Source organism: Peromyscus maniculatus, chromosome 2 (assembly GCF_049852395.1).
Source record: "Peromyscus maniculatus bairdii isolate BWxNUB_F1_BW_parent chromosome 2, HU_Pman_BW_mat_3.1, whole genome shotgun sequence".
Classification (NCBI taxonomy): domain Eukaryota; kingdom Metazoa; phylum Chordata; class Mammalia; order Rodentia; family Cricetidae; genus Peromyscus; species Peromyscus maniculatus.
The window spans coordinates 139,755,468-139,781,957 of NC_134853.1; the positions used below are offsets into that span (position 1 = coordinate 139,755,468).

At 39.0% G+C, this 26,490-nt stretch overlaps 1 protein-coding gene across 12 annotated transcripts in view; it reads left to right on the plus strand.

Moving 5' to 3' along the window:
* The window catches only part of Scmh1 (Scm polycomb group protein homolog 1), a 167,104-nt gene that overhangs the window by 60,840 nt on the left and 79,774 nt on the right, over positions 1 to 26,490 (plus strand). For 4 of the 12 annotated variants that reach the window (XM_076564960.1, XM_076564963.1, XM_076564962.1 and 1 more), the window contains 3 exons: positions 1,511 to 1,650; positions 2,506 to 2,576; positions 12,566 to 12,800. In XM_076564960.1, coding sequence (XP_076421075.1) covers positions 1,575 to 1,650; positions 2,506 to 2,576; positions 12,566 to 12,800 — 382 coding nt within the window. In that variant the 5' untranslated portion in view covers positions 1,511 to 1,574. Of the gene's footprint in view, positions 1 to 1,507; positions 1,651 to 2,505; positions 2,577 to 11,527; positions 11,796 to 11,890; positions 12,073 to 12,565; positions 12,801 to 26,490 lie in introns of those variants that run through there. The other 8 variants (XM_076564958.1, XM_076564956.1, XM_076564957.1 and 5 more) reach the window with 5 other exon arrangements.

Genomic DNA, 26,490 nt, shown 5'->3' on the forward strand with positions numbered 1-26,490 from the left:
TGCTATAAAAATAGACCTAAGCAGCATCTTTTGACTTCTAGTATATTTTTTAAAAATACCAGTGGTCCATAGACACAGATTTAACTTGAAGCTACTGAGTAAAAACTTTTAAAGGTGGTTCCATAAACTTTGAAGAAATGAGAACACTTAGGAATATGGTTTTGGAATCAACACTTTAGACCTTGTGTTGTGAAACTACTGTCTGAGGGCCACAATGAGCCTGCTACCTGCTTTGTCAAGGCTTCATAGAATACAAGCTTTCTCTTCTCTTTTCAGTTTTCATTGTTTGTACCTTCTAGCCCACTACCAGAATGGCTGAGTTTAACAGCTATGATAGGGACCATGTGGTTTACAAAGCATAGTAGTTTTATTATCTCTTTTTTACAATTAACTGTTGATCCATACCTTGCTTGCTGCCATTTCTTTGTGATTATTTTAATGCTTGCAGATTCAGAAGTCATAATATCTGACTATATGATAAACATGAAAGAATGTGTTTAAGTACTCTGATTTGTTTAATAAAAGGTATCTTAATTTTAAATTTACCTGATGATAACCCAGCAGTCAAATAGAAGAAAAAAGGTATGGTTCAAATCAGTCATCATGGTGTTTGGACTGCTTTTAATATATTCTTCTTTACTCAATAATAGGAGGTTTCCTACATTGTATATGCCTGAGGTTTCTAGCCTTTTTACCTTATAGCACAGGAGTTGATTAGTGTGGTTAATATGTGTAATAGGCAACTGTAATTAATGCTGCCATAATTCTTAAAATCAAAGTCTCTTGGGTACTTTTGGTCAGAACTCAAGGTAATAAAAGCAATTACCCAGAAATGGCCAAGCTTTTAGACTTTGTTTCCTAACATATTAGCTATGAGCCATATGTACATTTTAAAATTATTTGAAGTTAAATAAAATTTAAAATGTAGATCCTTACACTAGTCACGTTTAAAATGTTCAAAAATTATATGCTAGTGCTATCTTATTGGATAGCACAGATACACAGTTCATTTCTGTCAGCACAGGAAAGCTGAATTGGACTTGCTGCTCTAGATGGTAGAGAGCTTAAGGGTCTCAGACCAGTAAAATCCCAAGACTTAAAATTTGACTTACTCTTTCATTTGTAAAGATGTAATAATTGCAATGTTTTCTTTTTCTAATAGCAAATAATGATAACATTTATTCAGTCCTTGATTTAAGACCTTCTCAACTAATAGCAAGCAAATTCATTAATTAAATTTTGATAACCTCTTTAAATCTTCACTCCAGGAAATAACTCTGTCATTTACTGTATGGACTGTCTGGTCATATTATTTAATCATCGACTGGCTTGTGAAATATTTCAGAACCAATTGGGATTTCTGGCCAAACCTATTTGCTTAGTTAAGGGTGGTGGGAAAGAAACCAACCTTAAAACAGAAGCTATAAAGTCAGCAGAATGTAAAGTCTTGGCATCATCTTTGTAGTGATTTAGATATCATTATTCAGTGATTCATTTTTATTCCCAGCAGCTAGTGCTTTTTGCATGGTCCAAAGGGGCCCTGTGCTACTCCACTACAGAGGAAACTTCAAGAAATGCTGGTTTGCTACAGTGTTTTAGCTTGTGAGAGTCTCTGGGACCTTCCCTGCTCCATCATGGGGTCACCTCTAGGTGGGTATTAGGTGGAAACTGTAAATTGCTTTAACTTTGAAGTAAAGAACTTGGTAATCTTTTGTGGTCCAGTGATATTCGTATATAACAGGCTATGCCTTTCCATGTTGTCCTAGCCCTGGAATAGTGTCACCTTAAAGATTGATCTTCAGTTCATTGTTCTTTATGCTTTGAGATACTTGAGGCAACATCAAGAGAGTAAATGATTCTGTAGACAACCCAGTTTGTTCTTCGTGTTGTCATCAGAATTGCTTCTCAAGCCCTACTGGGCTAGATTATCACATACCCATCATTGTGTACCTCAGTACAGCATTTTGTACATGGAGTGGCGATTTAAAAGGTGAGAACTCGAGTATATTTCTCTCAATAATGTTGCTTTCCCTCCCCTGAAATCTTCTTGCCAATGTCTCTAGATAGTCTTTGCTTAATACTTTCTAAGCTGAGGTGTGGGATGCTGAATCATGCTACCTGACCTCAATGCAGGGCCTTTCCAGGAGTCAGATTGTTCAAGAAGAACAATTCCTTCACTACCTTCTGCCTTCTGCCTGCTGAGGGCTTCTTGGTACTTCTTCGAGATGCTAGTATATCCTACTCTAGGATTTTTAGTTGGTCCAGGGACTAACATGCAAAACAGCATAGATTATCTTAAGACTATGATTTTAAAACATTAATTTAAAAAGATTCATCCAGGGCACTTGGATTCTTCCCTCTAAGATTACCTTTGACTAAGATCAAATGCAAAACAAAAGTTTAAACCAGCCCACTAAGGGCTTGCTTGCTGTTTAGTGTAGAGCACATTCTAAAGGCATTTGTTTAGGAAGTTGACTGTGATAGAGATTTCTATTTCCTTTACAGGTCATTTTACCTGGGACAAATACCTAAAAGAAACATGTTCAGTCCCAGCGCCTGTCCATTGCTTCAAGCAGGTAATTGATTTTCAACATGGTTAGTAGGTGGGAGACAGTGTTTTCTGGTGCTTGAGTAATCAGAGCATGAGGTAGGAGCCCTTTGACTTCTCACCTGAGGACCCCAAAATAAACTTGTATGAGAGGAGCTCAAGTAAAAGTTGGTTTCTGAGTTTTAGCAGCAGGCATCTCCCCAACTTCATTCCAAGGAACACCTTCTTTCCTCCAAGATTATTCTGTTACTGAAAAAAAAAAAATGACCATTTTTTTTCCTGGAGCTTTAATTCAGAGAGATAGGAAAGAGAATTGTGAGTTTTAGATGGTTTTTGAATGTGGAGCAGTATTCTTTTCCTGTGTTCAACACCTCTGCCACAATCTTACTTTTCTTTAAGAACACTGAGCCCAGTCTTACTGGGGGACATTTTTTGAATCATTCAAAGCTTCTCACATAAAATTAAGTGTTCCAGACAATGTGTGGTGATGTCACCATGTCAATGTGTAGTAAGGTTGGTAAGCTAAGCAGTGCACAGTTGCTAAACAGAGCAAGATGCCAGCTCTTTACACCACTCTTGTTTTAGTCCTCAGTTAGTTCACTTTAAGTTTTATCTAGTTTCTAAGTAAAAGTACATATTTCTGTTTATTTGAAATAATATAGTCTAAATTCAGATGTTTACCTAAACCATTCTTAATTTAAATATACTAAGAAATAGCTCTCAAGTCACCAAAAATCAGAGAAATAAACAGTGGTCTGAGAAATGGGAAACAAATGAGTTAAGCCTGTGTGATTTGCCGGCTTCCTAGATCCAGATCATGTTCCAAGGAAGGTGAACCTTAGGTTGAGCCATCAGACTCCCTAATTCAAGGATATGGAACTGAGAGTCCAGATGCATTAAAGTAGCTAGAATTTACAAGTCACTGTGTCAGAGAAGATAGACATTTAACATAGAAAAACCCAAAAGGGCTATAGAAGATCATCTTTAATTATTCAGGAAAGCACTACTGTTGAGTGATGAGGAAACTATTTATGGCCAATGGAAAATCCACCTGAAAACATTAGAAGAAAGCCTGATACTCACACAAGACTGAACATGGTTCCTGGAAAGTCTCTTCTTTAATTGATCATTGGAAGAATAGTCAGGAAGGCCTTTTAGATAATAGGAAATAGTCATACTCTGAACATTGCTCCAGACTTGTATAAAAAACTCATAAAAGTCATACTTGAAGGGATCAAACTGTCCTCAGGAAACTTCATCTAGAAACAAATCACAAGAAAATCTATAGAAATGCAAAAAATATCCAGTACCCAGCAATAAATTCCACAGTACCTAGCATCTAGTCAAAGGTTAGTGGGCATGCAAAGAGGCAGAAGAGTGCAGTCAATAGGAAAGAGAATAGTCAATTGGTTCAGACTGACTCAGGACCTATACAGGGCACAGAACAAAAGATAAACACCTGAAAGTATTGTTTTAATTATTTGATATGTTCCAAGTGTAAGCAGAGAAATGAAAGATGTCAAGATTCTCAATTAACTATATGCAAAATTAAAAATGCACTGGTTAATATTAATGTTACAAGAAAATATTACTGAACTCTGAGACACAGGAATAGAAACTACCCAAAATGAATCACAAAGACAAAGCAGTTCAGACTCAAATGAAAAGAGAGTAGCAAACCAGAGCTGCTACTTGCCAGATAGATGTGTGATCAGTATTCCCGAAGAGAAGAAAGAGAAAGGAGTATGAGAGTAATGATGGCTAAGATATCACCAGACGGTTTTTTAATGGCTATGATTTAAAAGAAGACACATTAGTGGTGAAAAGATATGGAGCAAAAGGGTCTCTCATAAGCTGTTATGTCTTACCCTTGGCAGAAAACATCATACTACTGAAGGAAAAAGAGCCATTAGAATTGAATAATATAACCCCTCAAAAATGTGACTCAGTATTAAATTAGCATTCTAGTCAATTATTTAAAATAATCCAACAGAATATATAACAGAAGAGAAACTCTGACTTAAAATAGCAGCCAGAGGGGTGAGGTGAACTTACAAATATCCAAAACTCACATATAGAAAATATCTGAAAAAATTGCTCCATAAAAATTAAAAATTATGAAAGGAGAGGCTGAGGAGATGGCTTAGTCAATAAAATGCTTGTTTCTCAAGCATGAGGCTCTGACTTCAGATCCCTAGCACCCAGATCAAAACCAAGTATGACAGCCCATGCCTGTGGCCCAGGCTCCAGATTCAGTGAAAGACCTTGTCTCCAAAATTCAGGTGGAGAGTGTCAGAGGACACCCTGATATCAGTCTCTGACTTCAACATGCATGCATATGGGCAAGCGTACATATTCAATACTAAAGAGCGATTAAAGAGAGCTCACACTGACCTCTGACCTGCACATACATGCACAAACATGAACGTGTACTGTACACATGCATATAACACACACACACACACACACACACACACACACACACACACACACACACACACAAAGGAAATTTCAGAGTTATAAACTCCGGTTCCTCAAAAGATAATTGTGAGGGCTGAAGAGATGGCTCAGCAGTTAAGAGCACTAGCCGTTCTTCCAGATGACCTCAGTTAGGTTCCTACCTCTCAAGTCAGGTGACTCACAACCATCTGTAACTACAGCTCCAGGGGATCTAACACCTCTGGACTTACAGGCATCTGCACTCATGTACACATACCTACATGCATAAATACACATGCACATAAGTAAAAATAATTTTTAAAGATACCTGTATGAGAGTAAGATACAAGCCACATTAAGAGAAAATATTTGTAAATCACAACAGTATAACAGTACTCCCCAAAATGATGTATAAATTGGCCACAGTCCCTATCAAAATACCAGATTTTGGGGCAGAAATTGGCAGAATTGACCCTACAATTTATATAGAACCATAAGAAACTCAGAACAGCCAAAGCAGCCTTTAAAAGAAAGAACAAAGCAGGAAGGCAAAATATCTGAATAGAAACATCCATCAGGAAAGGGCTTCTCCACAGTGAAAAAAGGAAGGGACAAGTGTATAGTTATATGTTCAGCAGGACACAAATTGCAAAATCCAGAGGCCTGGGACAGCAGCAAAGCAAAAGAAACAAAATGTCTCACCTTAGCACAATATCTTGGAAAGAAGTTTCTCTACACAGGGGTAAAGGTGGAAGAGTCCCACCGATCTACCAGCTCAGATAGGTATTCTACTGGCTTAAGAAAGCTTCACAGTTCTTCCAGGTCTAAAAACTGCACAGTAGCCTAGGTTTAGACTTTCAACTCCCAGCAAACTACCAGGGTGGTATTGCCAGTCATCTTGAGAGGAGGAAACCTATTGTCTGAATTAGGACTGCTTTATGATTTAGAAACCCTATATATCCAAATTATGGAACCTGTAGACATTCTACTATACTGGCTCAGTGTGTGGTTTGCCTCAACAGACCAGGCATAGCTAGTCAGAATGATTCTGAGACAAATCCTTTACATAGCTGGGCATCAGATGTTATAACAGGGAGGATAGTGGAGGCTGCCACTTACAAAAAAAACAAACAAACCATGAGATTGAGACTACCTTCTGATACTGGAAATGTGGCCTATTTCATGTTTCACATGGGTGCAGGACTGAAATAGTTGTACAGATAGTTCTTGACACAACTCTCCCACCACTACACACAGTGTTGCTATAATGCCGAGAAATAATTCTGAGTTTCTACTACTACCCTACCAGAGACATGCTGGGAACATTTGAACAACATCCCTATGGCCCCAGATGTACTCTTGCCTCAGGTACACAGCCTAACAAGTTTCAGGGGAACCATGGCCAATACCAGCCACATTCTGCTCTCCCTCCCTTCCACTTAGCACCTCTCTGAGAGGAATTTGCCAAATTTCAGTCATCCTTTTCACTGTATTCTTTCCTAGGCACTGTATCTGAAAAACTGGGAAGTCTCCATACATCTTCAGACATACACAGTTATGAGGAGTCTGAGGTCACAATCCAGAGCAGGCATTCTCACAGTAGGGGAACAACACAACTTTATCTACAACTCCTCATTGCATTGATCACTCATAAGTCAGAGCATGAGGGCCACTGACAGAGGTTCCTGTACCACCCTCTCTGTTTAGTACCTGAACCCATGCCAGTGTCAGATCAGAGGACAAGTGCCTCAGGCTCCTCATTACTAGAACAGCAAATGCAGAGGGTTCAAGTAATACAATGAATATCATCATCAGTGCCTAAGGAAACAACTCACCTTGTACAGGTCACAAGTTTCATTATAGGAGTAAGCACAGAGTATACCCACACATATTGCTTTCTGTATCATACTTGCTTGAACTACTTGAGTATCTCCAGTCTTGATTGTATTGCATAGAGAGACAGTAGGTCTCTCTCTGATTCTGATATAATACAGATAAGTAGAATGAATGCACTGTACTCAAACTCAACATAGACAAACTCATCATAGACAAACATGCTTTAGGCAGATCACACTATTGTGTTCAAACTGGAAGTAACATTGGCATTGAATATCAATAAATCAATGATCAAGATACATCTTCTGGAAAAAGTTAAGCCCGTTCCATAAAAGTGATAAGGCTATCCATTGTACCGGATATGCAAGCTTTAACATAGGAATACAAGAAGTATGAAGAACAAGGTAATACAACATCTCCTAAAGTCCATTCATAACACTCTAGTAAGAGACTCCACAGGTACCAAAGTGAAGTACCTGATAGAGAATTCAAAAGAATTATTTCTTGAAATCTCAAGAAAACCAGACAAGCAGTTAAATAAAACTAGTAAGACAATGCTGAACATGATGAGAAATTCAGCAGAGAGATGGAGATTTCAAAAAAGAACCAGTCAGAAATATTAGAAATAAAGAGTTCTATAAATCAGTTTAAAAATTGAGTTGGGAGCCTCAACTGCAGTCTACAGGCAGAAGAAAGAATATTAGAGCTTGAAGACAGGTATTTATTGAAATGATTGAGACAGAAATTAAAAAAAAAGAATGAAGAAGACATACAGGATCTTTAGGGTACCATGAAAAGATCAAATGTCCTGATCATTAACATACCTAAATGGGGAGAGATGGAAGTTGAGGGCATAGTAACCTATTCATTGGAGTAACAGCCGAAAACTTCGCAATCTTGGGAAGGACATGGGCATCCGTATCTAGATTCCCAAATAGACCCTGCCATAGAAGGTTCTCATTACAGCATACAGGAAAACTGTCTGCAGTACAGAAAACGCACCAAACAATATTTAAGAGCAGCCCCATTCGACTAGTAGCAGATTTCTCAGTAGAAACTCTTTAAGCCAGGAAGGGATCTATTTCAACCCATATTACTATAACCCAACAAGGCTGTCCTTCAGATCTTTAATAGAAATAAAGATCTTCCAAAACAAGCAAAGAATTAAGGGAATTCCTAACCAGACCAGCTTTATAAAAGATGCTTTAAGGAGGTGCTACACCTGTCACTGGAATGAAGATAACTACCATCATAACTTCCTAAATATAAATCATAGGATATAAATTCTACTGGAAGAGTAGACACACAAAGAGCAGATTGAAAATATTCCTTGTACCAAATGAAAATTGAAACACATCAAAAAATTTGAGAGAGAAAATGAGCAGTCTTAAGAGGGACATTTGTGGCCGGGCGTTGGTGGCGCACGCCTTTAATCCCAGCACTTGGGAGGCAGAGCCAGGCGGATCTCTGTGAGTTCGAGGCCAGCCTGGGCTACCAAGTGAGCTCCAGGAAAGGCGCAAAGCTACACAGAGAAACCCTGTCTTGAAAAAACCAAAAAAAAAAAAAAGAGGGACATTTGTAGTAACAAGTATCTACACCAAAAGTGGAAAACAAAAGCTTAATCATTGATCCCAAGGTCTTAGAAAAACAAAACCAAGCCATACCCCAAATTTGTGGAAGAATCAGAAGAGAAACAAATGAAATAGAGACTAAAAGAAGAGCACAAAGGATGAATAAAATAGTTCTTTGAAAAATTAAACAAAATGAACAATCCTTAACTAAAGGGAAATTGAGAGCCCAGATAAAATTCCAGATGAAACTGGAAATGTCCCAACTGAGACTACAAAAGTTCAAAGGATCTAGAAATTATTTTTGAAAAACTATATACTAAAAAATTGGAAAATCTAGTAAAATGGAAAAAAATTTAAGACCTGTATAACCTGCCAAAGTTGAACCAAGAATATATAAAAAACAGAATGGAGGGCTAGAAAAATGGCTCAGTGGATAAGAGCACTTGTATGAGATCAAAAGCCGTGTGTGGCCATAGTCATATAACACCTGCATTGTCAATCTCTGGCTTGCTGGCTGCCAACGTAGCCTCGGGTTCAGTGAGAGACTCTGTTTCAAGAAAATAAGGTGGAGAATGACACAGCAGGACACCAGCTGGCCTCTTCTGGCCTCTGCATGGATGTGTGCTTACAGATGTGCACCTATACCACAGGCATACCTGTACACACCCAAAAAATGTAGATCTGTAAGAAATAATAATGTTGAAAGATTGAATCAGTAATAAAAAGTCTCACCAAATAAAAGCCTAGGACCAGATTATTGTGTTGTTGAATTTGATGCAACTTTTTTAATTGTCTTTTTTATCTCTTCCTTCCTTCCTTCCTTCCTTCCTTCCTTCCTTCCTTCCTTCCTTCCTTCCTTCCTTCCTTCCTTCTCTTTTACTTCTTCCCTCTCCCCTACCCCTCCCTCCCTCCCTTTCTTCCTTTTTTGGGAGGAGGGTAAGGTGGGGATGGTCTTATATATTTCAAGTTGACTTCAAACTCCCTATATAGCTGAGGATGACCTTGAACTTCTGATCCTCTTGCATCCACATCCCAGTTTATGCAGTATTGGGGGTTGAACCCCAGGACTTTGTACACAGTAGGCAAGCACTCCACCAACTGAACCACATCCCAAGCTCCTGAATTTATCCAAACTTTTAAAGAACTAGTACTAATGCTTCTCAAACCATAAAAGAAGACAAGACTCATTGTATGTGGGTGTGTGTAGGTGTGTGTGGATGTGGCTACAACAGAGGAACAAAGGTGAGATGAAAAGAAAAGCAAAATCATACTTTGTTTGAAAATGTTATAATATTACCTGGCACCTGTGTGCTGATTTTTAAAGATTAGAAAACAACTGAAATGGAGGGGACCCTTCCCAACTTAATTCTGTTTATCCTGAAATACCTGTTACCAAAGCCTGACAGCATAACAGCAAGAAAACCGTAGAGCAATGACCCTGATGGGCAAAATGGCAAATATCCTCAAGAAAATGCTTGCAAATTAAAACCAAGAGCTTGTCAGAAAGGTCATACATCATGTTCAAGTTGGTTTCATTCCAGGATGCAAGAATGGTTCAGAATATGCAAATTAAATACATATTACATAACATATACATAATACCTTGCATAAATTGAATGAATTATAAAAATTATGATCATCCCCATAGATGCAGAAACATCTATTATTCATGTTATTCATGATAAGAAGTCATGAACATATTAGATATAGAAGGATTGTGCCTTAACATAATAAAGCCTGTATATGACAGACATTTAGGCAGCATTCTACTGAATGAGGAAAACTGAACATTTTCGCCCAGGTAAGAATCAGAAAATATCCTGCTGTTGTGGTTAGTATGGCTCTTAGTATATCCTGAAATTTTGTATTGTCACAATTCTTATTTAGTATAATATTAGAAATTTTAACTACAGTAGTTAGGTAAGAGAAAGAAAGAAAGGTCAAATTATCACTCTTCACAAATGGTACAATTCTGCCAGTGGTTAGGAGACAGGGACAGAGGCACAGCTCTACACTGTTACTCTCAGCAGCCTAAGGAGCTCCCTAATCCTTTAAGGACCTTGACTCAAGACAAACTGATTCCTGACTTTAATGCAGAAAAGAATTTTAGAATTAAGCATTATGAAACAGTTGTGTATTTTTATTACTAAATATAGTTTAATCTAGTCTTTATGTATGAGACAGACAAACTGAAGTGTGGGTATGGACTTCCCAAGGTAAAGTTATAATTAATTTTCTTAATATTAGTCGTATGTAATAGCTAAAGAAGAAAAATGCAAATATCCATCAATGAGAGGAAAATGGAAAATAACACCTAACAATGATGGGGTTTCTTTTAGGATGATGATGATTATAAAATGGATAGGTAAGGTGTTTGCTCAACTATGAATATGCGGAAAAGTACTGAGTTACATACTGTAAAGGAGTTAACTTTTGGTGTAAGAGTTACACACAAACCTACTTAAATAAGCCAGCCATGCCGGGCGGTGGTGGCGCACGCCTTTAATCCCAGCACTCGGGAGGCAGAGGCAGGCGGATCTCTGTGAGTTCGAGGCCAGCCTGGTCTCCAAAGTGAGTTCCAGGAAAGGCGCAAAGCTACACAGAGAAACCCTGTCTCGAAAAACAAAAAACAAAAAACAACAACAAAAAAAAAGCCAGCCATTCTACTATTAGAAGTTTATATAAGAAAAAAGGCCGGGCGGTGGTGGCGCACACCTTTAAACCCAGCACTCGGGAGGCAGAGGCAGGTGGATCTTTGTGAGTTCGAGGCCACCCTGGACTATGGAGTGAGTTCCAGGAAAGGTGCAAAGCTACACAGAGAAACTCTGTCTCAAAAAACTTAAAAAAAAAAAAAAAAAAAAAAAGTGGTCCTCCATCTGTGGTTTCTGTAGCTGTAGATTTTGTCAACAGCAGACCAGAAATATTTGGGGGAAAGCCGGGTATAGTGGTGCACATCTATAGTCCCAGCACTTGAGAGGCTGAGGCAGCAGGACCACAGTATTAGAGGCTTGTCTGAACAACATGGTAAGATCCAGGTACAGCTGGACTATGGTTGAGATGCCTCAAAAAAAAGGGGGCAGTGGGTAGGTAAAAGGATTTCTGTACTAACGTATACAGAGGGTATTTTCCAAAGGACTATTGTATATTTCATACAAAGATTTGTTTATGCATGTGTATAGGCACATGTTTATAAGAGCCAAAAGCTAGAGCTAAACCAAATGGCCTACTACTCAGCAACAAAAAGAAATGCGTATCAGATCTAGGAACATTAAACTTTTGAAATCAGAAGTGTTTTAGATTTTAGAATATTTTCCTATGAAATAAAGTATCTTATGGATATGACCAATCTAAGCATGCAATTTATTATTGTTTCTTACATGCCGTATGCCCATGGTCTGAAGGTAATTATGCAATATTTTAATGGTATTTTTTACTTCAACACATCATATAATGCCAAATACAGAGTTTTCTTGTACCAGCATATCAGTGACAAAGCTGCTCATTTTGAATTTCATAATTTCAGATTAGATATACTCCACTTGAACTGATAAGGTCAACAATATTGAGAATATCATAATACTTACACTGACTGAAAAATATAGTCAATAAAATCAATACTCCTCCATGATTCCATCTAAGATGAGAAGGAGAGGAGCCGGAGAAGAAAATTACAAAGAAGTATGTGAGAACTTCAGGGTGATGGCATGTTCACTATTTTGATCATAATAGTGCTTTCAGAAGTAGATAAGAGTGCCTGTGATGTCATGTCAAGACTTACCAAAATGTACAGTTTACAGTATGTCAATTATATTAGTTCATTTATGAGTTAATATTAAAATAAGAAAGAAGTCAACTCCTACTAGTCTTCATGGTAGATGTAGGAAAAGCAAATGAGCAGCAGACATCATCAGACACTCCTACCCTTTCTTGTACTGGTATGAGTCAATATGTGATACTTCAGAGGAAAGGAACTTTTTCTTTCATCTTATTTCTAATGCTTCATTTGTAGAAAACCTTTCCTAAATGTTAGGGAATAAGCCAGACTTGTCCTTGGCCATCTTTAACCACGTTGAATCCAATTCATACATTTTCAAGTTCCATCTCTTTAACATTCCTATTGAAATGCGGTTTATACTTAGTCTACCTAATTCCCTTGGCTTCTTCTCCTCAGTCCTACACACCTCCAAGCAATGAGTTCAAGATCAGCATGAAATTAGAAGCACAGGACCCCAGGAACACCACATCCACCTGTATTGCCACAGTAGTTGGACTGACAGGTGCCCGACTCCGCCTGCGCCTTGATGGCAGTGACAACAAGAATGACTTCTGGAGACTAGTTGACTCCTCTGAAATCCAACCAATTGGAAACTGTGAGAAGAATGGTGGTATGCTGCAGCCCCCTCTAGGTGAGTAACTAGACCCTTGTTCTCCCTGGCCAGTCAGTTAGATTCCAAAAGTTATACATCCTGTTATGGAAAAGCCCTTGAACACATGACTACCCTTTGTTTTTCAGAGTCGTTTCCTTAATAGGCCTACCTAATATAAAGTGGGTTATCTTTACATTAGTATAGGGTGTCTAGTCCTCACATACTCTTTTAACTTAACAGGAAACCATACTCTTTCCCAACTGATTCACCTGAAAGAAAGGATACCTGTTATCTTAAGTCTTTTATGTCCTCTCCCCCGGTTCTTACGTGGTCCTTGGAATTCTCTTATTAAGAATCCATTATTAAAAATCTATTCTTTTAGTTAAACTAATAATCACACTTCTCTTTTAGATCATAGTCATCCTTTTTTTCTGCCTCAGTACCTGAGAAAATGAGGCATCTCATCAGTTACTGATAGCTACTATTGATTGCAGTGAGTCTTCATGAGAGAAAGAGAGTTAGGGGTTTGAGGCCATGTTCCCTTCAGGATGCTGAGCTATTTTAATGGGGCTTAGGGGATATGTATCATTTGAAAGAGTTTAACATTTTCTTCCATATAAAAATTATGTGGGAAAACTTCAAATATGTACAAAAGTAAAGAAAACACACAGTTATGTCAGTCTATCCTCTATTGTTATAATTGTCAGCATGTACTCGATGTTATTTTACATATACTTGATTGTGTCTGCCTTAAAGTACAAATATAGTACCACTTTATTGTGAAATAGAATGTCTCTCTCATAGGTAAGGATATTTTAAAAGCATAGCCATACCACATTATCACACCAGTAAATATTTATGCTTAAATTATCCCACCGTCATAACACCTTTCCTCCTTCCTTTCCTCCCTGTCTTTCTCCTTTCCTTTTCCTTTCCTGCTTGTCTTTTTCCCTCTCCTGTCACGTCCTCTCTTCTTCCCTCCTTCTCATCTTTCTTTCTCTTTCTCTCTCTTATCTCCTTCCCTATCTTCCCCCCTCCCACATTTATCCCTCTTCATCTTTCCTTCTCCTCTGTCGTCTCTCATCTTGAATTTCTTTAAATAAAGTTGGTTGGTATGTATGCTAAGCCTCTTAGTGTATGGGATTTCCTTCCCTCCTTTTTTTCCCTTGAAACTTACTTGTTGCAAACCCCACATCTTTAAATTTTCTCATAATTATCTTCTGCTGATTATATCTATTACTGTCATTTAATGCTTTTCTCCATTCCTGTTTCCTAGATATCATAGCTAGACCTAGAGGTTTGATCAGACTCAGATTCGGGTTTGGAGGTGGGGGTGGGGGTTGTTGTTTTTCACACACATATCTCGCAGATGACAGGCTCTTGGTTGTGCCTTGTTTTATAACCTAGTAGAGTCTCTCAAACTTGCAGCTCCAAAACCTTCTTCAACTTGGCTTGAGATACATACTATCTGACACATTAGGAAAACCTGCTCAGCCCTGGTCTCGAGCCATGACCAACAATGTGTGCTAGGTGTGAAAGACCAGGATGTCAGTAGGAATGCAGACAGTAAAGGCTGTGCTCACAAGGTTTCAGAAGGGAGCAGGTACTCTGTTGGGAAGGGACTAGAAGCCACTCATAACATTCTTTTTAAAGTTTTATGTGTGTGGATATTTTTCCCGTGTGTGTGTGTGTGTGTGTGTGTGTGTGTGTGTGTGTGTGTGTGTGTGTGTGTGTGTATTATGTGTGTGTGGTGCCTGCAAACGCCAAAAAGGGGTACTGTATTCCCAGGAACTGGGGTCACAGATGGTTGCGAGCCTCCATGTGGGTGCTGAAAATGGAACCCAGGTCCTCTACGAGAGCAGCAAGTGCTCTTAGCCACTGAGCTGTCTTCAGCAGCTCCCAGGGCTACTTTCTCACAAAGAATCTTGGAACTTATAATTGGCATGTCAGCTTCTGGTTCTGTTTTAGGAGTTTCTGGAACCTTTAGGAGATGGGCCTAGTTGGAAGAAGTTGGTCACTGGGGTCGGAGAGGCAGGCCTTGGGTGTGAGCCCAGTCCCAAGTCCTGCCCGAGCTCTCTGCTCCCCGACCACCAGTGGATGTACCATCTGCCTTGTCCTTCCACTGCTCTAGCTGTGAACCGCTCCAGCTGCCATAGCTTCTTCACAGCGACAGGCTGTGCCCCCTCAAATCATGACCCTCCATCTCCCCTTAAGTTGTGTTTTTCAGGCATTTTTATCAAAATGGTGATGAAGAGTAACTGATAGCAGTCCTTTTAGTGAGAAATGATATTTAGAAATCATAATCTGAGCACTAAATAGCCAAAATTTTGGGTAGGTAGGTAATTGTTTTAGGACTTGCTGGTATAGAGAGGCAGAACCTGCCTTTTTTCTGTTTTAGATAACATTAAATTCATATTGCTATATCCTGCTTAAATTCAGGACAGTGGCCTGTTTGTCTACTTTGTCTCTGTCATCTTACATCTTACTACCCCAATATAAATGAGGTAATTTTATATGCTTTATTCCACAGTATACATGCAACAGGCTCAGACTCTTAGCCAACTGTCACCATTGTGGTGATGGATACTGTTTTAGTTCTTTGCATTTTTTTCTTAACTCTCAAGGCAAATAGAGACAGTAAGTTTATTCGGATTAATTTCTTTCTGCGTGGCTCTGTCACTGATTTAGGAATTAAGGTGGAATTGCTTTTTAATTAATTGGATTTACAAATACGTAAATATATGCATTTTAAAGTAAAGTTTATGAAACAAAATATATTCATAAAACTTCTTTTTAGTGTAGTTTTTCCTTTTTGAATAGGTAATCACTTTCCTTAAATTTTGCTTATTTTTCATTCAAAAAATTATAGCCAAAGACTTGGGATGTACTTCAGAGACAGATCACTTGCCTAACATACACAAGATCCTTGATTTAGTACCTAACATTGAAAAAGTAATATAAAAGCAAACAAAATATTTAGGTAAATATATATGTATGCACATATATGTATATATAATTGTTACATATTAATATGCATGTATTTGTGTCAGAACTTTAATTATTATTAATAACTATATCAGAGAATTAAGAGTAGTGAATGTAAATATATGTGTGTGTGTATACACACATATATTTACATATATATATATATATATACACACATATACATGTGTGCCTATAAAAATAGCATACGTTGCATACTTGTCTTCGCTTGGTCTTTTTTGTTTATTGGTATGTCCTAAAGATGACTTCACAGTGATATACAACTATTCCTATTGCTTCTTCCAGTTGCACAGTGCTGTATTATTATGCTGCTTTTTTTTTTTTTTTTTTTTGGTTTTTCGAGACAGGGTTTCTCTGTGTAGCTTTGCGCCTTTCCTGGAACTCACTTGGTAGTCCAGGCTGGCCTCGAACTCACAGAGATCTGCCTGGCTCTGCCTCCCGAGTGCTGGGATTAAAGGCATGCGCCACCACTGCCCGGCCTATTATGCTGCTTTTGAATAGCAGTTTAGAAGCATCTTGCTGAAGATATAGCTCAGCTGGTAGAATGCTTGCCTTGCATGCATGAGTCTATCAGTTCAATCCTCAGTACTTCAAAAAAACAGCAATAACAAAAGAAAATTATTGCATGGACTGGAAATATAATTTAGTGGTAGGCAACATCACACTTGCCTACCATATGTGAAGCCCTGGGTTCAATTCCCAGCACAACAAAACAGAAAACATTTAGTGCCAAGAATGTAGCTCTGTTGGTAGAGAGGTTACCTAGCATGTGTGAGACTGAAAATCTTGTGTTCAACCCCAAGTGGTGGTTCATGTTTATAATCCCAGCACTCAGGAGATGGAGGGAAGAAGGCCAGAAGTTCAAGACCAGCCTGGGATTCATGAAGTCATATCTCAAAACAATAGAATAGAGGCATCTTTAGAGATTATTAAAACTATAAACTCTTGGTGATAATAATCACTACTTAAATAAAAATCATTTTAAAAAATTCTCTATAAACCCAAAGATCAAAAAAGAAGACAAATTGAACCATTGGTAACTCATACTTAAATATAACTGAGTTAAGCATGCCACAAATTTCAACTAGATGTTATTGAGAATATGAAGCCCTGATGCCAGCAGATGCATACCAAAACAAAGAGTTTATGGATGCAGACATGGTATAAAAAGGAAGAGCCTACTGGAGATCTAACACAGCCTAGAAAGAAATAGACCCATACAGAGTAGGAGATATTCAAGACAAAGTTGAGGCCTAGTGGATTCAGGTATATGGTACTAACTAGTAAAGCAGGAAGGTCTGAACTGATAGTATGAAGGACTAGAAAAAGTATAGGAATCTTGGGGAGAAAATTCACTGTTGGGGAGAGAAGACAGTGTTGAAAGAGGAGACAGGGAAGCAAAGAGCAGAATTTAAGTCTATGTAGAACCAAAGAGAATAAAAATCAAAAGACATTCCAGTCTCCTCATCCCATTCCAAAGAAGTCTGTCTTCAAAAGAAACTGTATTCCATTATGGCAACTCGGAAACTAAGTTCCCTACCGAAGTAGAACCTCTGGACTTTGCTGGTCTAGGAAAAATAGACACTTTAAAATGATCAGTCAACACCCATAAAAAGAAAAAAAGACAAAGATAAAACTGCTTAAATTACTAAAAACCTCGTTGCCAAAACCAATGACTAATCAGAAAGAAACTTGCACAACAACCCAACTTGAATGAAACAAGTAGTGACAGACAGATGGAGAAAAATACCTTGACTCGTATATAGTGAAAACCACACTAGAAATATACCCTAGTCAAGAAGACTGTGTGGAATGGAATTGTCCAAACTCAGGAAACATTAAAGGATCAAATAATCTCAATTAAAAATCCAAGATGGCTAATAAGATAACAGAACCAAATGAAAATATTATGAAGGGTGTTGAGAAGTAAAAACATCCAAGAGAATAAGATATACTAGAAAGGATAAAAATCTATCAGAAAGGAAGTACTGAAACATAGAACATGATCTACAAAGATCCAACTTGTGCATGTGTGTTTGTTTGTCAAACAAAACAAAACAGAATAGACAAACTTATTTTAAAGTAAAGAAGAAAGAAATAAGTCTATACGGGGCCCACTTTTCAGATTGGTCAATGAAACATTCTAGTAAAGCTGTTAAATTCTTTTTAAAAAGAAGAAAAGAAAAAGCCAAGTCTTTTACAAAGCCACTGAAGTCAGGTTCCATCAGATTTTACAACAGAGTACAAGGGGAGATACAGTGGACAGCATTTTCAAGAATCTCAAGAAGATGGGAGTAAGGATGTCTGTCTAGTCAAACTTTCCTCAGATACTGAGATTATAATGAAACTATTTTCAGAATGCAGGAATTCAGGAAATGCTGTAATACCAAGCCCTGTCTGAGTGATGAAAGAGTTTTGTGCAGCCAAGAAATAGTCTAAGACGCATAGGATAAAAGAAGGGTGGAATTACATAGCCATTCACTATCTCACTCCGAGTCCAGTGATGAGAGAAACAACATATTAATTTGAGCACAGAAAATTTAATATAATTGCTAATTGTATCAGAGAATTAGAGTAATGAGGCATTTTCTTTTTTTAATAGCTGTATTTTAGTTTAATGAAGCTTCTAGACACATGAGTTCCAAGTACATAAAACATCTTTATACCCTTGTGATATATATATGTATGTATATATACATATATATATATGGTTATGAAATACTATCAAGTTACTTCAGTTAATGTCATTCATGCCTACTGCAAGCACATATGGGTATCCCTCATTACTTTTCTTTTTTTATTATTAAGAAATTTTCTATTCATTTTACATACAAACCACAGATCCCCTTCTCCCTCCTCCCGCCCCCCAGCCTTCTTCCCAACCCACCTTCCATTCCCACCTCCTCCAAAGCAAGGTGTCCCATGGGGAATCAGCAGAGGCTGGTACATTCAGTTGAGGCAGGTCCAAGCCTCTCCTCCCTGCACCAAGGCTGCACAAGGTGTCCCACCATAGGCACTGGGCTCCAAAAAACCGGCTCATACAGCCAGGATGGGTCCTGATCCCACTGCCTGGGGGGGCCCTTAACAGTTCAAACTAAACAACTGTCAATGAGGCATTTTCTTAAGATAAAAAAAATAACAGTAAAAGGAAGCCACCCTCTTAGGGCAGTGCAGTACTCCAGAAAGAGTCCCTTTGTATTCTCAAGGCTGAAGTTTAGACCATACTGGAAAGAGTACAGCTGTAGCTGTCTAGGTAATAGAAGTCACATGCTTCTCACTGGAAGAACTTGCTAGGAAATTGCCTTTTACAGTTCTGAGAAGGATGTTCAAGAAGAGTCTCTGAAGGACTGCTGCTGTGAAACTGCCCAGGTGATGATGGTTACTGAAGTGCTCTGGTGCTACTGTATGCCACCCACTGCAGGAATCCAGCATTAGAGAAGATAAAGGTGCTGTAGGAGCAAGCACTAGGACTGGGAAACAAGTCCTTTCCTCCTATATTGTGAGGAATTGCCGGTAGGAAGAAACTGAGGGTTATTGTTTAATAGGTTTCAATTTAGGGAGTTGAAAAAATTCCAGAGATACATGGTGATGGTGGCTGTGCAACAGTGGGAATCTACGGTTTAAAATAACTACCATGGTAGTTCTTACGTTGTGTGCATTTTTTCACAATAAAAATTACCGAGCATGTAGCTAAGCAGGGAACAGGTTAAGGATTTAGCTCAGTGGTAGGGCGCTTGACCAGCAATCACATGGCCATGGGTTCAGTCTCCAGCAATTGTGACAGCATTCACAAGACCTGTGCAAGCTCAAGCCAGACAAAAATCTCAGCATGGAGAGGAAAGTGCATATGCAATCCCAAACCCTAGCTAAGGAACTGTTGGGAATTGATAGCTGCTGGAATAGGGAAAGTCGAGGCTCTTTAAAGAAATAGTAGACCACACTTCAATAGAAGGCTACACATCCAAGAATATATGGGCAGCACACAGACAAAAAGGGGATACAAAGTTGGGGGGTAGAGAAGTGGGCAAGGAGTCGGAGAGGTATTGTGCGCCCCAATAAAACTTATCTGGGATCAGAGGATAGAGCCATCCACTAGATTAGACATTGAGGCCAGGCAGTGATGGCACACACCCTTAATCCTTTATCACTCAGGAGACAGAGATCCTTCTAGATCTCAGTGAGTTCAGGGCCAAACTGGGAACAGAGCCAGGCATGGTGGCACATGCTTTTAATCCCAACATTTGAGATCTTATGCCTTGGCTTGGGAAACACACACACCTTTAATCCCAGGAAGTAAAATGGTAGGGCAGAAACAGGTATATAAGGCATGAGGAACCAGGAACTCTCTCTTGAGGCTGAGGATTTCGTAGAAGTAAGAATGTGCCTGATTTGTTCTGTTTCTCTGATCTTTCAGCTTTCACTCCAATATCTGGCTCTGTTTTTTTTTTTTTTATTAATAAGACCTTTTAAGATTTGTGTTACAGAGAGAGGATAGATATGTTTAAAATATGTTGTATAGACTACTCAAAGAGTTAACACGAATTAGAAAAAGTTGAACTCCCACAAAATAAAAAGTCAGTTATAATTAAGAATCCACAAATTACAGAGTTGGGACCTGCAAGATGACTTAGCAGGTGAACACATTTGCTGCAAAGTCTAATGTCTTGTGACTGATCTCTAGGACCTCTGCAAAGGAAAGAATGTTTGTAAGTAAAGCCTCTGGTTAAACCCATGTGCAACTGGTGCTTGGATAGGCTGAACTATAAAAGAATAGAAAATCTAGTGGTAGTCTGCTTATAACTTGATACATGGTAAAGTGTCTTAGTCTGCTCAGGCTACCAAATGGCTCAAGATAGGAAGGTAGGGCAAGCCTCTTCAATTAAGTCGTCTCGGATGGCAACCTATTCCTCAAAACTCCTGTTATTATTGACCCCTTCTCCTACTAAATACTGTGTGTAATTCTAAAGAGGTCTTCTGGAACAGTAGTTCTAAAACTACTGTTTTAGAGTTCAGTGTTCAACACTGTGAGTCACTGGTTTAGAGCAGGCTAGCCCCTGGGGAGGCACCTAATCAGGAGTATGAACAGCTCAGCATAAACTGCTTGCTCAGCAACATTGGCTACTGTCCGATAAATGTGTGCTTTGCTGATTTGAAAGGAACCCTTTGTGTGTTCTGTATCACTGTTCAATCTTTTCATTTGCTAGGTAGTTTTCAGGGTCAGTGGAGAGATTTTTTTCTTTTAAGATACACTTATTGTCTTTTGAACTTTATAGAAATTTGTAAAATTTTGTAGGAGAAATACAATCAAAATTTTAGAAGAGGCTTTTACCATGGTACCTTAAATGCTTATTTTATAAAGGTAATTTTAAAAAGTTTTCACTGACCTCTGCAGCAAGACTCTTGGCACTGATAATGCAAGAAAAGTTTGTACAACCACATCTGTACCTTTGCCTACATCAAGACCAGTCACAGCTCCTACTGCCAGTGAAATCTGAGTTGCAGGTACAACAGGGAAATGGTGGTAGTCGACTTGCTAGAACCAAGAGGAAGCCTGGAAGTCCTTCTCAAATAAAAGCAGACGTATATCCTACTCCTCAGCACCTCTTTTCTAGTTCTGTTTCTCCTTTCTTCCACTCTCAGAGTGAAAATTTGATAACCCCAAAGCAGGCTTGGAAGTAGTGCTTTAGGTCACTGTCCTAGGTGATAAATACAGAAACAGGGAAAGGAAAGGAAAGCCCATAGGATTCGTGAGTTAATGGCATACCTCTGTGTGCACATTCACATGCCAGGCTCTTCTGGGAGGAGAGCCTAGGCTAGGAGCCATGGAGTCATACTGATGATAGTTGTAGCTTCTAGTAACTCCCCAACACTTATCACAGAAGACAGTGGTAAATGGCAGAGTTGGGTGCATTCACCTGCAGTGAATGATGTTATGTTTCGTGCCACTAGAGGGGGCAAATTATGATTGGCGTAGAGTTCTGTTGATCCACATGTAGATCCAGGACTTGGTAGTTTACTGGACAGCTGGACTGTAGCTTATCCAGTGATTGCCAGGAACACCTGGAAACTCTTTAGACCGGCTTCTTGAAAACTTTAAAACAATCCTAGCCAAGTGAGCACAGAGCACTTGCAGGCTGTGCCAGGACTGATTCAAGATTGTGTGGCCAATAGTAATTTGCTGTGCCTTGACTTTAACCTCAAGTTTCAGTTGCTTCACCTGAAACATCATTAATAAGCTCTTGTGGGAATGTATGACTTCTGTGACAATTAAATGGAATAACATAGTGAACCATCCATTAATTTCTGACACTCACTTAACAAAGGGAGGTTTTTTTCCTTTCAGTAAAATGCCTATCAATCTTATTCTAATTGAAAAAAATATACATTAAGATTTATTGTCACTTGTTCTATTAGAATGTATTAGTTATACATAATACCGGATTTCATTCTGACACTTACATACATGCATGTAATGAGTTTTGATTATATTCACCTCTGATTATCCTCTCTTGTTCTCTTTCCATTCCTACCAATCCTCTTTCTCTTCCCAACTAGTCCTCCTTCTATTTTAATGTCTTTAATTAGTTAATTTATTTATAGGGTTGTGTAGAAGCATGTGTGTGGGATTATTTATAGGGGGATAAGTACCTTACCAGTGGCTACACCACTAAAGGAAAATGTTTTTCCCTCACCGCAGCAACCATTAACTGCTTATACCTCTTCAAAGAGGGGTAAAGCTTCGTGAACCTCTTCCCATTCTGTGTCAGGATAGTGACAGGCTCAATCTTGTGCCTGTATTGTGTAAATAGTCACAGGTCAGATCCCGAGTATAGTATTGATGCTGTGCCCAGAGGACAGTGTTCCACAACACTCTACCCCTTCCTCTGGCTCATTTTTCTCCTCCCTCCTCCCCCTCCCCATCCCTCTCCTCCTCCGCCACCTCCTCCGCCTCCATCTTTTGAGACCAGGTTTCTCTGTGTAACCTTGGCTGTCCTGGATCATACTTTGTAGACTAGGCTGGTCTCAAACTCAGAGATCTGCCTGCCTCTGTCTCCTGTGTGCTGGGATTAAAGGTGTGCACCGCCAGGCTCTTTCTTTTTTTTCTATTCCCTCTTCCACAACGTTCCCTGGCTTCCAATGAAATGGTATAGAGGGATGGAAACATTAAGAGTGCTATATTAGACTTACTCTTGGTGAGATCCTTTATACATCCAGCAGTTACTGAAGAAAGCAGTTGGACATGGGAATATGAAACTCAGGGCAGAGGTCTGGACTAAAGGTAGATTGGCAGTCAGCACTTGACAGGAAAAGTGTGGGGACCAAGAAGAAGAGAACCGATGACTGTGGTACTTCCACATTTAGAGGCTAAAGATCCTTTTTCTTGAAGCATCCCAGGCCATTGTTTAACTTGAGAATCTCAGATTGCTTTTATCTCACTTCTCTTCCCTCTTTCACCACTTTGTAAGCCCCAGTTCTTCTTACCAAGTTACATATGTGTACTAGCTAGTTTTTATGTCAGCTTGACACAAGCTAGAGTCATTTGGAAAGAGAGAACATCAATTGAGACAATGCTCCCACCAGACTGGCCTGTGGGCAAGCCTGTGGTGCATTTTGTTAATTGATGTTTGATGTGGGAGGGTCCATATCGCCATGGATGGTGCCACCTCTAGGCATGTGGTCCAGGATGCCCAGGCAAGCAAGCTGAATAAGCCACAGGGTGCAGGTCAGTAAACAGCACTCCTCCTTGGCCTCTGCTTCAGTTCCTGCCTCTAAGTTTCTGCCTTGAGTTCCTGCCTAACTTCCTTTGATGATGGACTGTGACCTGAGAGTTGTAAGCTAGAATAAATCTTTTCCTCCCCAAGCTGTTTTTGTCCATGATGTTGTATCACAGTAATAGTAACCCTAACTAAGACAATGTCGTAGGACTGTGATGAAATCATTGAAGATATTAATGTGATGGCTGGTAATGGAGCCTCTGGAACAGAAGGGTGGGGTTGGTATCCTGGCTTTACTGTTTACTACTTTACTAACCTTGGATATTTTACCCAGTTTCTCTAAGCCTTAGTCTTCATCTTTAGTAATTAAAAATAATAGTCATAATTTATTTGCTACTATATGCCAGGCACTGTTTTATGTCCTTTTCATATATTAACTTAATACATAAAACAACCCATTGAGATGATTCCTATCTTTATCCCACTTTGTTAAGGAAACTGAAGCTTAAAGAGGTTTTTTACTTTGGGAAACATTATACACCTGGAAAACAGCAGCTGGCCCTTAACTAGGCCATCTGGCTCCAGAAGCAGTGCCCGTTTTCCAGTATCTGATTCAGACCTCTGTCTGGAATTAAAGAGGTAACTCAGGTAAAGTGCTTAGTAGTTCAGTGGAGCCTACACATGTATGTGTAATAAATACTAACTTTTGGAGATAGCCTAGTAGGTTAAGGAGAGAGATGAGACAGGGAGATCCATGGGGCTTCCTGAACAAACAGTACATCCAATTAGTGAGCTCCAGGTTCAAAAGTTCCTGAGTCAAAAAATAAGGTGGAGAAGTGATTCCAGCCTCCAAATGCACATGAAGCCTCCATGTTTACATGCACCTACACTCACACACACATAAACACACATTAAAATAAGTCCCAGGATTCCAGCGTGACTGCAAGAGAAGCTTGAGTGGCCATGAAGAGTTTCTTGCCTTCTCTTTACGTTAGCTTTGTCTTTTGCAATATGAAATCTTTGAGTAGTTCACCTCCAAGCTCCTTTTCAGTGTAAAACTCAGATCTATGCCTTCCAAGAATATTAAAATAAATTACCTATTCTCTTGAATTTGGATGGAGAAGGAGACCCACATCACCTTGGAGGACATGGACTAAGACTCTTTAGTATTGCCTTGCTAACCTGTGTATCTTGCCCTTCTCCTAAAGATGCTTACTAGGAGGTAATAAACAAAGAACTGTAAGATCTAGAGCTAAACCATCACACATTGAAATCTGTCCTCACCACACTAATGTGACATTGGACAACCTACCACTCTATCTCCATTGCATCTTCTATAAACCAGGGAATTGTGTCTTCTTCATGGTATCATTTCAAATGTTAAGTAAGAGATGGCACGTAAAGTGGACAATACATTCAGTACACATCGGCTGTTGTGCTGATGCCCTTATATGGTATATGGCTGAAAGGATTTTTTAGCTCCTCAAGTTCCAAATGAAACGGAAAACTCTCAGTGACACATTATTTAAAAAGTGAAGTTGAATTACCTGGCTGGACCCTTTAGTCATTAGAAACTGAGGGCATGAAACCTGAAGTTATTAATTGTGCAGGCATCTAATTGGGTATGCCTTCATGTTCTCTATCTTTTACTTACACACACACACACACCAGTCTCTTGAATTTCTTGAGGACTTTGATTTAAAAAACAAAACAAACAACAAACTATGACCAAAAGCCTAGCTCAAGCCAGATTAGAGAAGGGAAAAAAGGAAGGAGGCAAGAATTATTTAGTCCTACAACCAAGAAGGTCAAGAAATGATCTGGTATTACGTCTTTTTTTTTGTTTGTTTGTTTTTTGTTTTTTGTTTTTTGTTTTTTGAGACAGGGTTTCTCTGTTTAGCTTTGTGCCTTTCCTGGAACTCACTCTGTAGCCCAGATGGGCCTCGAACTCACAGAGATCCACCTGGCTCTGCCTCCCAAGTGCTGGGATTAAAGGCGTGTGCCACCACCGTCTGCCTCTGGTATTGTGTCTTAACAAGTTGTTTTATATGCTATAGTTCTTTCCATCCCAGGCCTGCTTTGTTCTTATTTGGGTATGTTTCCATGTAGCAATGCTGAGTTTATACATATTCTTACAGCGATGACCCTTTTTTTAGTATACTTGTAATGCTACAAGATAACTGGCCCACAATTACACATACAGTTTTTATCTAAAGGAGTCTGATGCTCAAACATGACATTGTTTTCCACCCTGTGGCCAGGTAGATAGGGCAGCCTAATTGAGATCCCCACCAAATCATGTAGAGTTGGAGTATTGTTCTTATTTTTCAAAAGAGAAAAGAGGCTAAGCAAGCAAAAAGGTTAAGAGATGGCAGTTTTAGATTAAGTAATAAAATGCTCACCTTGCTATTGCTATTTTTGATAGGGATGAGCTCTCCCAAGAACCTACTTCATCTTAGGAAGGTTGATTTAGCAGAGTCAGATTGGGACAGAAAATGTAAATCATATGGAGGTATAGTACCTTCTTAACTTTCATTTTCTTTTCTCCTTCTCCTGAATTTAACTATAGTTTTTAGTGCCAATTCCAGAAGGTGATTTTTCATTTTTACTTGCATATTAATTTCCATGTAATGGGTAAAGGTGAAGGCTAAGGTCTCAGGCTGCTTACTTGGATTGTGTCATTTGCACATTTGGAAATAAGTAGTTTACTATTGCCTCCTTCCTCGTCTATAAAATGAAGATAATATCTAAGCTGTCCTAGAGATTCAGCAGTCAGTGGGAAGTGATTGGCACAGAGCTTCACACTCAGTGCACCTTCTGACCTTCTGTTGTTAGTTGTAGCTGGAAAGTTTGTCTCCAGGTCCACCAAGCCCCTGCAGTTCTGCAGCCCACTTATAAAATATTCACTCAGAAGCTCATATTAATTAAAATTGCTTGGCCATTAGCTCAGGCTAACTACTGATTAGCTCTTACATCTTAAATTAACCCATTTTTATAAGTCTATACCTTGC